Source organism: Bos taurus, chromosome X, assembly GCF_002263795.3.
Source record: "Bos taurus isolate L1 Dominette 01449 registration number 42190680 breed Hereford chromosome X, ARS-UCD2.0, whole genome shotgun sequence".
NCBI lineage: Eukaryota > Metazoa > Chordata > Mammalia > Artiodactyla > Bovidae > Bos > Bos taurus.
The window spans coordinates 123,673,972-123,687,938 of NC_037357.1; the positions used below are offsets into that span (position 1 = coordinate 123,673,972).

At 42.0% G+C, this 13,967-nt stretch overlaps 1 protein-coding gene across 1 annotated transcript in view; it reads left to right on the top strand.

Annotated features, from left to right (window-relative positions):
• MAP3K15 (mitogen-activated protein kinase kinase kinase 15) overlaps positions 1–13,967 on the top strand; it is a 145,113-nt gene that overhangs the window by 54,831 nt on the left and 76,315 nt on the right. Inside the window, exons 4-6 of the mRNA XM_010822151.4 lie at positions 432–625; positions 3,700–3,868; positions 5,879–5,985. Of these exons, the coding sequence (XP_010820453.2) occupies positions 432–625; positions 3,700–3,868; positions 5,879–5,985 (470 nt within the window). The remainder of the gene's footprint in view (positions 1–431; positions 626–3,699; positions 3,869–5,878; positions 5,986–13,967) is intronic.

Here is a 13,967-nt window from a genome sequence, read left to right on the forward strand (position 1 = left end):
TCCATGGGATTTTCCAGGCAAGAGTACTGGAATGGGGTGCCATTGCCATGCCAAAAGAAAGTAAATTAAACCTTTACATTTTACTTCTTGGTTATCATTGGGCTGAAGTTCCCTCTGATTTGGAGGATATGTAATGAAATATAATTTCTGAGAATTAAAAACCTAAAATCTCTGCCAGTGAAATTCAGAGATGTATACTGCTCAGTTCAGCATTGAAAACCAAATTTTTGTTGTATGCCCATGTGTTAGAGCTTGTGAAATGGCGTGGTTTCCTGTTTGCATCTGATAGATTCATAGTCATATTGTGCAAGTAGTTGTTCATCATCAGGCATTTTCTCCTTTCCTGTCCCACCAAGGTTCCACCTGCCCAAATCCATAGCTGTGCTTCTGCATTGCTTATTTTGTGAAACATTTTTGTTTGTTTTTTCCAGGCATCCAGTGGAAATTATTACTTCATCCCATATATCGTGACACCATGTGCTGATTATTTTTGCTGTGAGAGTGATGCCCAGCGGCGTGCCTCGGAGTACATGCAGCCCAACTGGGACACCCTCCTCGGTCCACTGTGTGTGCCTCTGGTGGACAGGTTTACTAGCCTCCTCAAGGACATCCATGTGACCTCATGGTAATTCCCATCAACTGTCCTCAACCTTGGGAGCTTGACCAAAATTTTCCCTTTGTGTCCATGGAGGTGATGTACCTTCAAGAGACCATAGTGCCCAGAGAGCGGGGAACTCCAACCAGTCATTTTAAAGTCATCCTGGAATCCAGGGTTTCACACTGGCTCACTGCATTGGGCTGTTGAGGTGTAGCTGAAAGAGAATGAAACTGGAGTTGAGGTCAGGGTTCAGTTTGTGTTTGGTTCCAGCTCCTTACGCAACCTTGACAAATAGCTTTTCTGTAGCTGTTTTCTCATCTAGAAAGGAACTTAAATCATTGATTTTCTTTAATGTGCTTTCAACTCTGACATTCTGTGTTCTAAGATCATTTCTGAAGGTGAGTTCCTGCCCACCGCCAATCAGCTGTTGAGGTGGTTAATATGTGTCAGCAAGGTTATTCCAAACATTAGCCCCTGTGCTGTACAAGTCGGGGTATGTTGAGTCAAGCTGAAGCCATCCTGACCACAGTGTGCCCTGGGACATGTTCTTGGTAGATTTATGTCAGAGAAGGTGTGGAGCAATAATTCAAGAGCTGACAGGTTTGGGTTTGAATCCTGGCTCAGGCTGTCCTTCACTGTGTAGCCTTGGGACAGTCAGCTCACCTCTTGGAGCCTCAGTGCTCAAGAAACCAGCCCTTGAAATATCCCTGTTTTGAAACTTGAAGGCAGAAAAATTATTCCACTTAAAGAAAGAATTCAGATTTCCTTTGCCTGTAGCCAGTTTAAAGGATTTACTCCTGAAAGTTAAGTCACAAGGAGGATTTGTCTTTCCAAAACAAATGAAAATCCAAAGCGCTGGCAGAACTGACTTGAAGTATAAGGGCCGCACGTCCCTCTGGCTTGCACTGTGGTCCCCCAGACTGTGGAGCATTACTACTGTGGGGCTGGTGGGAGGTGCATGCTTCTTCACAGTCTGCTCTCCTTTTCTATCCTGTCACCTCTTTTCTGGACACACAGTTTCTGCTGCAGATTGTAATGGGAAAAGAAGACTGGCAACTCAGGTATATGTGACCACATGCCAATCTAGAAAGTAAACGGGGCACCGTTTGCAGCACATCCCTCAAAAACCTCATTCGGACCCAGCTTGCTAACTATTGTCTTACTGCACAGTGAATATTCTAGTGAGGTTCAGGGAGAAAAGTGTCCCAGGATCATTTTTTCAGGTCTGACGAGGAAGTAGGCTGGCTTGAGTCTGCCAGATGAGCAAGGTGTCTGCAAGAAGTGGCCTCAGGTTTGTTTCTCATTCACTTTATGTATGTTTCAGTAGGAAGACAAGTCTTTCAATTTGGTTTAATTTCAAAGAACTTGAAATACCTGTTGGTTGATTCCACCCCTTGAACTCCCAGATACCTGGCAAGGGTTAGTGAGAGGGTAAATGATGCTAATGATTGAAAACATCTGTAACAGTGGCAGACAGATTTTCAGCTCAAATGGCAACTTGCATAGATTGATGAAGGCCACCCGGAGCCCTGTGCAGAAAAGGGATTTGAAGCCATTTCCAAGTTCACACTGATTAGCAGTCTCTTTCCTGGTTACCAGAGGCAGAAATGGCTGCATGTTTATTACATACATGTTGTCTCCAAGCCATACTTAATTCAGTGTTTTGTTTATTTACTTACAGGTTACCATTCTTATTAGGTTTCTTAGTTTATTGGAACTATTTTTCAGAGTTCCCCTTGAAAACAAGACTAAAGTGTACATTTTTACTTGACAGAAGAAACTCATAATGCTTTAATAGCTTTTGATGCCTTTATAGTCCAGCAAATGGACAGTGGCTATCAACCAACTTAATTATTCATTTGATTAATCATAGAATTTTAAACATTAGTAGAATCTACTCATTTGCTCATCATTGAGGTAATAAGCAAGAGACAAGGGGATAAAAATTAAAGCAATGCACTGATACTTTTATATCAGAGCACTTTCACTTTACTTAAGTAAAGTGAATTTTACTTTACTTAAGTGAAAGTAAATTAATTCCACTTAATTAGTGAAATGTTGAGATTTATTATAAGCATTGGACCAGGAAGTGTACTGTAAACACTTTTTTGGACAGAGTTTTGTAACAATTAAAATCAACATTGGTTATTCTTTGGTATTGTTTCTCATCCTCTGAAGACTATTACTTGTTAAACTTGTTCTTTTTAAGAAACAACCTAAGTTTACTGTCTACAGTTAAATCGTTTCAGCTGTGTAATGGGTTGACAGTATTATAACTTGGTCATGCCAAGTCTCCATAGAAAAAAAATTGCTTGGAAAGTAGACAACATATTTAAATTCATCTATTTTAAACCAAGTACTGAATATTAGCATTGGTTCTTGGAGGGGCTATGGTGAGACATTCCAGTGTGAATTTAAACTGCTTTAAATGTTGTAATACATCCCTGTTATTATATGGATGCCCACATAAAGGAAGTTCTGTGTCTTCCATTAGGAAAGCATTCTGGCTGTCAAAAATGACATAGAGAATAGGGGGTGAAAGGCAGAGGTGGTCTGCAGGTGTCCAGGCATGGCTTCTTGTATTGCTCCTGGACACATCCAGATTTTGTTTCTCGACCAGTTGTAAAAAGCTTTGTGATTACTAGCTGGGGATACCTGAAAGATACATCTTAAAGACATTTATCTTATTATGTTTCATGGCTTTGGAGTTTTGTTCGGCTTTGTGAAAAATCTCTTAATGGTGGGGGAAATTACTCTTCAAGTGACGTACTTTCTTGTCCTCTATGTGTTTGAAAATACAAGAGGAGAGGAGATGGGGTGGGGTAGCTAGTGAGTCCTGTGTGTTATCCAAATACATCGGGGGTCAACTTTGAAAATATTTTCAAGGTCATAATGAACTGATTTTATTTGTAACTGTTGAGTGGTTAGGTTTTTGCAAAGTGACATTCACAAGTAGGATGTGCTCCCCGTTGGCTGATCCTGGGAGGCTCAGGTGTGGGCAAGGCCTAAGTCACGTCCATGAGAGCTAGGTTTGTTTGGGCTGCAGCACAGTCCTGGATGCTTGTAGACATGACTGGAGCTTTTCTTGTTTCCCTCTCCAGTGCTTATTACAAAGAAACCTTGTTAAATGACATCCGGAGAGCCAGAGAGAAATACCAGGGTGATGAACTGGCCAAGGAGCTGGCTCGGATCAAACTCCGCATGGATAACACTGAGGTTCTGACCTCAGACATCATCATTAATTTACTGCTGTCCTATCGCGATATCCAGGTATGCCATATGCTTATCTGAATGCTTATCACAGTTCTTCCCTGACATGGGGAATTCCTTGTATGAAGTACTCATACACTAGATGTATGGTTAGGTAGCTGTTTTATAGCCAAAATAGGAATGTGGCCGGGTCATAGGTCACTACCTTTTGTGGTAGAAATGTTGCAGAAGGTTTTGTCATGTCAGAAGGGTGCTCCAGCAAATTCTTAGATATGGTACTGCTTAGTAAAAGGAGTTCAGAATTTAACAGTTTATATGCAGTTTGTGCTAGGCGTTGTTCCAAGCCCTTTGTAAGCCCTAATTCACTTAATCCTCTTCAGAAGCCTATGGGGTGCACAGTCTGATTATTCCCATTTTAAAAATGAGGAACACGAGGTACAGAGAAGCTAAATAACTTGCCTAAGGTCACACAGCAGTTGGCAAAAGTCAAGATTCAAACTGAGGCAACCAACTCTGTTGTCCTTGCTCTTAATGCCTCTCCTCTTCTACTTCCTTTAGGCCTTTGTCACTTCCTTCTTTGTTTAGCTCTACCTGTTAGTGAAAGGGAGGGCAGGCGTAACAGAGGCATGTCCAGGAATCAGGGGCTGCAGGGCTTTATTCTAAGACAAGGGGCAGAGACTTCTGGAAAGTCCTGAAGACAGGGTTTGTAGAATATGGTACCATGAAGGAAAGCAATCATTTCCCCCCTCCAAGTTTAATGCCGTGGGGCCATTTCCAAGACATCTTGTCTTTCTTCCCTTTGGAGGAACACAGAGCAGTGTACATAACCTGTAGAATTCTATCAGTGCAAAGCCATGTTGGAGGTTGTTGGCCACAGGTCTTTAGACGAGAGAGGCTTCCATTTATGACCTGAGCCAAGAACAAGAGTCAACCACTTAAGGAACTCATGCCCCTGGTGACAAACAGATGCATCTAATTGATTTTAATAGCAGATGCTATTAGAAATTATGCTGACTGAGTGATGCCCCATGGAACAAGAGAATGGGAAGGACCTTGTTTGACGTCTTTCTTCCATTGAGTGGCTGGCTTCCTTCTGCCCGTGCTTTCACACATCTCTACTCTTTATAACCTTCCCTTGGTGGGACTCTTAGGCTCAAAGATGAGTCGGAAGCTTCTTGCAGTACTTTGCTTTCCCTTTCCTTGCGCAGCAGCATCAAAGTGTAATGCCACAAAACAGGCGTGAGATTTCGGTGGGAAGTCCTCGTTTGCTAACTGTGGCCAGCTGTCAGCAAGTTGGCCAGTAACAGTGATTCTGAGTTGGCTGAAAGGGTAACAGATGGCACTGCTCACAGGGGATACAGCCGAGACGAACACGGTAGCAATTTTTCCCTGGGTAATTATGCAGTTTAGAGCCGTGGTTCTCAAGCGGGGGACATGTGGCAGTGTCTGGAGATATTTTGGGTTGTCACAACTTGGGGTGGGGGGCGGAGTGCTACTGGCACCTAGTGGGTCAAGGTCAGAGGTGCTGCTTAATATCCCATGATACACAGGACAGCCCCCACCATAAAGAATGATCCAGCCAGCCCCCAAATGTCACTAGTGCTAAGGCTGAGAAACTGATTTAAATGAATTGGAATGTTTCTGACAAAATAGGAAGCCTTGGGATATTTCCTCCCTTTACGTGGCAAATGACTGTAAGATTTCTTATATATTTACATCCAGTTCATTTTAACCCACAGCCCTGCCAATGGTGATAACTCTCCTAAGCTCAAAATGTGGTACCTTTTCCTAGATGCTTGGCTCATTCGTTTATCATCTTTGAATCTAACTTCCTTTCCTTGATCCTTTTGTGGCCTCCGAGAGCAGGGATTCTTCCTGTGTCTTCTCTCATCCATCTTGTTGTTGTTTTTAATCTCATTGCTCTTCTTTTAAGGACTTTAACTGCACTAAATACTTCCTGTAGGGAAGGGCCTATATTTAAATGCCGAGGTGGTCTCATGTTTATAACTGTTTAAGAAACCCTGCAAAGAGCTACATTTCCTCTCTCACCTTGGGACCTCTTGCCAACAGGACTATGATGCAATGGTGAAGCTGGTAGAAACACTGGAGATGCTGCCTACATGTGATTTGGCTGACCAGCATAACATTAAATTCCACTATGCGTTTGCACTGAATAGGTAAGAGTGATAATGTATGGATAGAGTTTTGAAGCAGGCCAGCTGTTAAATTCTGCTTCCTTTTTTTCTTCTTTTTTAAAATTGTAATATTATTGCTTTACAATGTTGCTAGTTTCCACTGTACAACTAAGTGTATCAACTATATGTATGCGTATATCCCCTCCCTCTTGAGGCTCCCTCCCACCCCCTAGCCTACCCTTCCGGGTCATCACAGAGCACCGGGCTGAGCTTCCTGTGTTGCACAGCAGCTTCCCATTAGCTATTTTACACGTGGTAGTGTGTATATGTCATTGTTATTCTCTCAATTTGTCCCGCCCTCCCCTTCCCTCACTGTATTCACATGTCCCTTCTCTACGTCTGTATCTCTGTTTCTGCCCTTCAAATAGATTCATCTGTACCATTTTTCTAGATTCCACAAATATGTATTAATATATGATACTTGTTTTTCTCTTTGACTTACTCTACTCTGTATGACAGATTCTAGGTCCATCAACATCACTGCAAATGACCCAATTTCATTCCTTTTTAGGGCCAAGTAGTATTTCATCATATATATATATGTCTCACATCTTCTTTATCTATTCCTCTGTTGATGCACACCTAGGTTGCTTCCGTATCCTGGCTATTGTAAATAGTGCTGCATTGAACACTGGGGTACATCTGTCTTTTTGAATTATGGTTTTCTAAAGGTATACAACCAGTAGTGGGATTGCTGGGTCATATCATACCTTTACTTTGAATTTTTTAAGGAACCTCCATACTGTTCTCCATTGTGGCTGTACCAGCTTACACTCCCACCAACAGTGTAGGAGGGTCTCCTTTTCTCCATACCCTCTCCAGCATTTATTGTTTGTAGACTTTTTGATGATGGCCATTCTGACCAGTGTGAGGTGATACCTCATTGTAGTTTTATTTGCATTTCTGTAATATTGAGTGATGTTGAGCGTCTTAAATTCTGTTTCCTTCTTTCATTCAACCCTCATTGAGTATGAGCCAGATCATGGCTGAATGCCAAAGTTAAGAAAATGGACATGACATGATCTTAACCTTTAGGGACTTTGTCTTTGGAGCATATATTCTAGCTGTGAGGTCAGATGTGCACCTAAACCCCTACAGCTCAGAGTGATAAATGTCTTCATGAATACCGCAGCATAGTAGAGGGAGGAAGTCATTCTGCTTTGGGGTTTTCAAGAGGCTTCTCGGGAGTCTTTTGGGCTGGGTTTTGAAGACTTAGTAAGAATTGCCTCATGGGCGGAGGAGACCATGGGATGGGGTTGAGGAAGAGGCCATTCCACGTGGCCAGAAGTGTGGGCAGAGAGTTCTTCAGGTGTGGGGACCTCCAGAATATGAGCTATAGGTGCAGCAAATGTGTGCAGTGAGGCGGAGTGTGGAGGGTGGGACTGTGTTGTGACAGGACTGTATATATACCAACGAGGAGCTGAAAATGTCTCATAGACTGTGGAGGTAGGGGGCTAGTTTAACAACAGGATTAACATTGAATGATGGGGAAGGGGGCTGCTGTCTTCCTGTACTAGTGTAATCTGAATTACTAGGCTAGGTAGAGTATGTGAGACTTGAAAATACCTGCCTGGAGACCCTGAGCCTCAAAAGCATATTGCTAGGGGTGCCAGCTAAGATGCTGTAGTATAGAGACCCCAAATGCAGTGATTGAAATTTCTCTTTCACATAGCAGTCTAGAGGTGAGTGGACCAGGCTAGTGGCATAGGAGTTGTTTAGGGATCTAACTTCTGCCCATTTTGTAGCTCTTTCATTCCCAAGAGTGTTGTTCTCTTCTAGTTGAAACAGTCACTGCTTTACTCTTTGTTCCAGCCTGATGAAAGGAGTAGTGTGGAAGCCCAGTTAAGCCATTTCCTTTAATGCAAGTAGAATTTTCATGGGCCACTTCCACTGACATTCTGTTGGTGAGAGCACAGTCATGACCCCTATCTAACTATAAGGGAAGCTGGGAAATGGAGTCTCTCACTGAGTGGCCATGTGGAGAATAAATAGGAGTTTGATGCATCTAATCTCACAAAATCCAAGCTGCCTAAACATCTTAGCCCTACAGTTACTCTTCCTCCACGATAAGATACAGGAAGAGGGATGGCATTGGGTGAACATAGTGAGAGCTACATACAAATCCACTTCCTGCTGGGGCTAGGAATCACTCATGTTTGAATCACAGTGCCAGAAACTTGAGGATATTCAAATGTGGCTTGAGAATCAGAGTTCTGGCACCTTCTTATCAACCCTCCGTGGCAAACATCTTCCTTAGGGAATGAGTACAGTGAGGGTTGATGGGGACCGAGTTAGAGGACACTTGCATCTAATTTCTCAGAGGCTTGGCTTGGCTTCAGCAGCTGGATTAAGCTGTATATGGTAGACTCGCCACTGGCAGCATCTGCATGGCAGCAGCCACACAATCTATGGCTTCAGGATTCTTGTAACACATATGAGGGAACATCTCTCTTTTGTATTGAAGTATATAAAGCACATGGGCAGTGAAGTGTGTAGATCTTTATACAACTTGAATTTTAATAAATAGATATACACACGTAAACAAAACCCCTATCAAAATATGAAATAGTTCCACCCCCACCCCAGAAGTTCCTTTGTTCCCCTTTGCAGGTAGTCCCCACCCCTCTACAGGCCCCCACTCTTCATATATTGCAACCTCTGTCTCCAGAGATGAGTTTTTTCTGTCCTTGAACTTTGTATAAATGGAATCACACAGTATGGGCTTCCCAGGTAAAGAATTTTCCCAGTGGTAAAGAATCTGCCTGCCAGTGCAGGAGACACAGGTCAGGAGGATCCCTTGGAGAAGGGAATGGCAACCCACTCCAGTATTCTCACTGGAGAATTCCATGGATAGAGGAGCCTGACGGGCTACAGTCCATGGGGTCACAAAGAGTCAGACATGGCTGAGCGATTAAACAGCAGTCACAGAGTATGTACCATTTTGTGCCTGGCTCCCTACACTCGGTGTCGTGTTTCTGAGATTCGCCCATGCTGTTTACGGTGTCAGTGGTTCATTCCTTCTCCTTGCTGTGGAGTGTTTTGCTGTGTGGATATGCCACAAGTGATGTATCCATTTCACAGCTGGCAGACGAGCTTGTTTCCAGTTTGGGGGTACTGAGAACAGTGCTGCTATTAGCATTTATGTGCATGGCTTTTGCACACCTCTGGGCACATTTCTGTTGGGTACAAAGCACATGCTTGTGTCCTACTGTACTAGACACCTGCAAGCAGTGGTTAAGTGAAAGTCGCTTAGTCGTGTCCAGCTTTTTGCGATCCCATGGACTGTAGCCCGCCAGGCTCCTCTGTCCATGGAATTCTCCAGGCAAGAATACTGCAGTGGGTAACCATTCCCTTCTCCAGAGGATCTTCCCAACCCAGGGATTGAACCCAGGCCTCCCACAGTGCAGGCAGATTCTTTACCAGATTCTGAGCCACCAGGCAACCAGCAAGCAGTGGTAGTCAGGATTTTTACTCTTTTTGGTGGAGGACCTCAATGGTCTCTATGAAAATAAGCCTTCTCTCTCCCCAGCAGTCTTTAAACTCAGCATCCCAAGGCGGGTAACACGGGGATGGGCATCTTCCTTAAGCCTGAAAAGGAATTTCTGTAACTCTGTCCCCCCAGAGTAGTGGGGAGATAGATATAATTTATACTTAATTATATGTTAAGTATATATAATTTATTATTATAATTTATTCTTAATATATAAATTTATTTAAGAATAAATTATATTTAAGATAATATATAAATTATATTTAAGTATAATTTATCTTAAATATAATTTATTCTTAAATTATACTTGGTCGATCCTTGACTTAAAAGGATTAATCAGTTATCCCTGGTGAAGTTTCTGGAAGAATGCCTGGCATACCATAAGTGCTTTTTTTTTTAAATGGCTCGTTAAATTGAAACTAAGAGGGCCTTTTAAATCACTCACCACCAAGTCTTTTCCCGGACCAAGTAGAGGTACCGGGTTGTCAAGCAGAATGAAATAGTCTGATAACCATCCACTCAAAGTAATAAAAGAATAAAATGTGTTTTGAAATGGAAAATCAATATCTAGGAGAACCCAGCGTGGCAAGATAAAGTGATTCCAAGATGATACACTTTCCATTTGGAAGCGGAATGGCTGGGGTTACTCTCTGGACAACCACCTTTCTGATGATCGGGTCTTGTCCTTCTAGTCTGATTGTCCCCTGTACAGCGGTCCCCAACCTTTCTCGTACCAGGGACCCATTTCATGGAAGACAACTTTTCCATGGAGTAGGGTTGGAGGGGATGGTTTGGGGATGATTCAAATACATTACATTTATTGTGTACCTTACTTCTATGATTATTACATCAGCTCCACCTCAGATCATCAGGTGTTAGATCCTGGGGGCTGGGGACCTCTGTCCTGTTAGACAGTGGTTCTCTTCACTGTCAGGAAAACAATCACCACAAATATGTATTGAGGCTGGTCAGGCCCCTCATTGCCAAGAATCTCATTTTCTCCAACCAAAGAGGGATTTTCTGTGTAACTGCAATATTTGCCTCATGTATCCATGCAGTCTATTCCTGAATCTTTGCTTTAGGTATAATTTGGCCACCCATCAGCAGAGTCACAGTAGGACTTGGCATCATGTACAGTTTTGAGAAAGTTTATGGAGGTACTGTGTGTTTATAAAGGGGAATATCAGTGTTGAACAAATAATTTTCCTGCATTACAGTTGACCTTTAACTCTTAGGAAGTGGAACAAATCATGGCCATTAGTGTTACTAAAGGTTGACAGTGATGAATGATTGCACCATCAGATACCAAGGGCCCCTGTATTATGCTGCCTTGAACTGGCATCTTTTCCTGACAGCTTCCCCTTCACTGCATTCAGAAGCCCAGTCAAAGGTATTTCCATTTCCACTGAGCACTTAAATTGCTTGCTTCCCAGTGGCATGGAACCTTTGTAAACAGTTTTTACTGGCTGTTACTTTTACAGATGGGACTTTATTAGATATGCTAAGGCAGCTAGAAGATCCAACTAGGGATCAAGGCAGCAGGCAGATGCATGGTCTGGAAGAACAACAACAGAATCAAAGTCCTGGGTTTAAAAACAACAAAATTAGCCTGTCAAAGAGCGGGAGTATACTCTTATTCTACTCCCTGCATCTTTGGGTCCACACTGCCAACCCTGGCAATGTTGAACTATTCAGCAAAGTGGAAGGGGAGACTGAATGTGTGACACGTGTATTGGAATAGCTGATGTATTGCTCTGTGAACAAGTTAAGGATGGAGAGAGTAAGATACTCTGTGGGCCCTAGAAACGTGTAGAGGAATACAAGATGAATGATACTGAATCCAGCACACACCAAAGGGACTGCAGGCTTGTTCCAGAACCTACAGCAGTCAACTCATCCTCAACCTCTGGGCTACCCATCCAGGCCCCTGCTCAGGTGGAGGGATGGAGAGAACTTTTGTCTCTGCAGTAACTGCCAGCCTCCTTTTCTTTGTTTATTTATGTTCACTGTGTGATCTCACCATATTAATTCATATGTTTAGATAAAGAACCATTTTTGTTACATGTTTGTAAAGGGTAGGAAAATGATGACATCACCCTACTTTTTTTTGTCTATTTTTTAATTGAAGTATAGTTGGTTTACAGGGACTTCCCAGGTATCTCAGTAGTAAAGAAGCTGCCTGTTAATGCAGGAGATGTGGGTTTGATCTCTGGGTCAGGAAGATCCACTGGAGAAGGAAATGGCAACTCACTCCAGCACTCCAGTATTCTTGCCTAGACAGCTCCATGAACAGAGGAACCTGGCGGATTATAGTCCATGGAGTCGCAAAGAGTCAGACACAGTTTAGCGACTAAACAGCATGGTTGGTTTGCAGTGTTATGTCAGTTTCAGGTATACAGCAAAGTGATTACATATTACATATATATTCTTTTTCAGATTCTTTTCCATTATAAGTTATTATAATATGTATAGTTCCCTGTTCTATTAAGTAAGTCCTTGTATCTGTTTTATATATAGTAGTATATATATGTTAATCCCAATCTCCTAATTTATCCCTCCCCCCTTTTCCCTTTGGTAACCATAAATTTGTTTTCTATCTCTGTGGGACTATTCATGTTTTGTAAGTAAGTTCATTTGTATCATTTTTTTATACTCCACACATTAGCGATGTCATGCAATAGTTGTCTTTCTGTGTCTGACTTACTAGCACTACTTTGCTAGTCCATTTGCCTCCAGGGACCTAAAACCGTGTTGCAAAAAGAAGGATACGTATTTGTAGTGATTGTTTTCCTGGAACCACAGAATCTATGCATTTATAAGGAATCATGTAGTCTCAATCCTTTATTTTAGAGAGGAAAAAGAAAGGCAAGGGCCCAGAATAAAGCAGCTGGTCAATAAGAGCTTGGGGACCAGAACTCCCCAGTTTGAACCCAGTTTTTTACATACACTGGTTTCGTATCATGGCATAATCAAGGGAACTCTGCCCAGATAGCTTGAGCTTCTATTTTGTTTGCCTGATGGGCAACTAAAATAAGCCATAGGCCTCTTGGAATTGTAGGGCCATACTTTGTGTGTGTGTGTGTCTGTGCATGCTCATTTGTATACGACTCTCTGCAACCCCATGGACTGCAACCTGCCAAGCGTCTGTGTCCGTGGGATCCTCCAGGCAAGAGCACTGGGGCAGGTTGCCACCGCCGCCTCCAGGAGATCTTCCCAACCCGGGGATCAAACCCACATCTCCTGCATTGGCGGGCAGATTCTCCACCACTGCACTACTTGGAAGACCCTTATAAACATAATGTTAGGCCAAAGAAGTAAGACATAAGAGTAACATAGAAGATAATTCAATGTATCTTATTTCTTCCTTTCTAAGATACAGAATTTTTTATATTTTAAAGTAATGCTGAAATTTGTTATCTTACAATTGATGACCTCATAATACTTGGTCATGATTTAGTTATTAGATTTTTTTTCTTTCTTATTGAGCCATCAAATAATGACATTTTAAATTCTATAAAATACAAAAAACATGCAAAGCTAAACCATTTCCTTTATAGATATAGGAACCCTTAACTATATAGAAAAGCAAAGATAAGATATGATATTAAGTATTTAAGATGCTAAGGATGGTGATATCATCTTAGGTGTTTAAGATGCTTTGGAACGTTCTAGAGGTCTAGCTGGCAAGGGTACCAGGCACTCCTTGATCCTTTGGGAAGGATATGTTTGCTCTGTAAAACCTGGAGATGGAATTCAACACAATTTACTCAGCATCTGTTGGGCCATACTTTTATGTCTCACTTTTTCATATATGATGAGGGCATTAGACAGTAGCTGAATATTAAAGCCACTTTCATAGTAAACACTTTTTATACCAAAAGACCAATTGCATTTTTTTCTGAGAAATAGATGATCTTATATCGTCTGAGCAGTGGCCTGGCTGATAATAACATATTTTCCTTTTGAAAAATTTTTATCCAGAGAAGTTATCACTTCCATCTGTCCTCCTTCCTCCCTGCTGGTATCCTTGAGCATATGTTATCTTCCTTTTCTGTCAAATTCCTGCTACAATTCCCTTTCTTTTGTCCTTCCTTCATTTACTGACTTATTTGTATGTCAGTGGAAGGGCTTTGTGCTAAAGGAGAGAGCTCATTACCAGTGACTCAAGTTAATGAGTGATTTTAAAATGTGATCACATGTGTACATATTACACACTTGAACTTACATAGACAAGTGAACTTGTTCTCTTCAAATTAATCATGCTGCAGTACTCTGCCTTTAACAATGCTGCCATTATTCAGAATACCATTGTATCATTGGGTGGGGGGAGATTTTTCCTTCAGAATTGTTTTGTCAGCTAACATGGCCTATAGGAAATCAGTATCATTACTTTGGGCTTTGAAGGAAAACAGATTTGGATTTGAATTCCAACTCCTATACTTAAGTCTCATGGCCATGATCAAGCCACTGAATC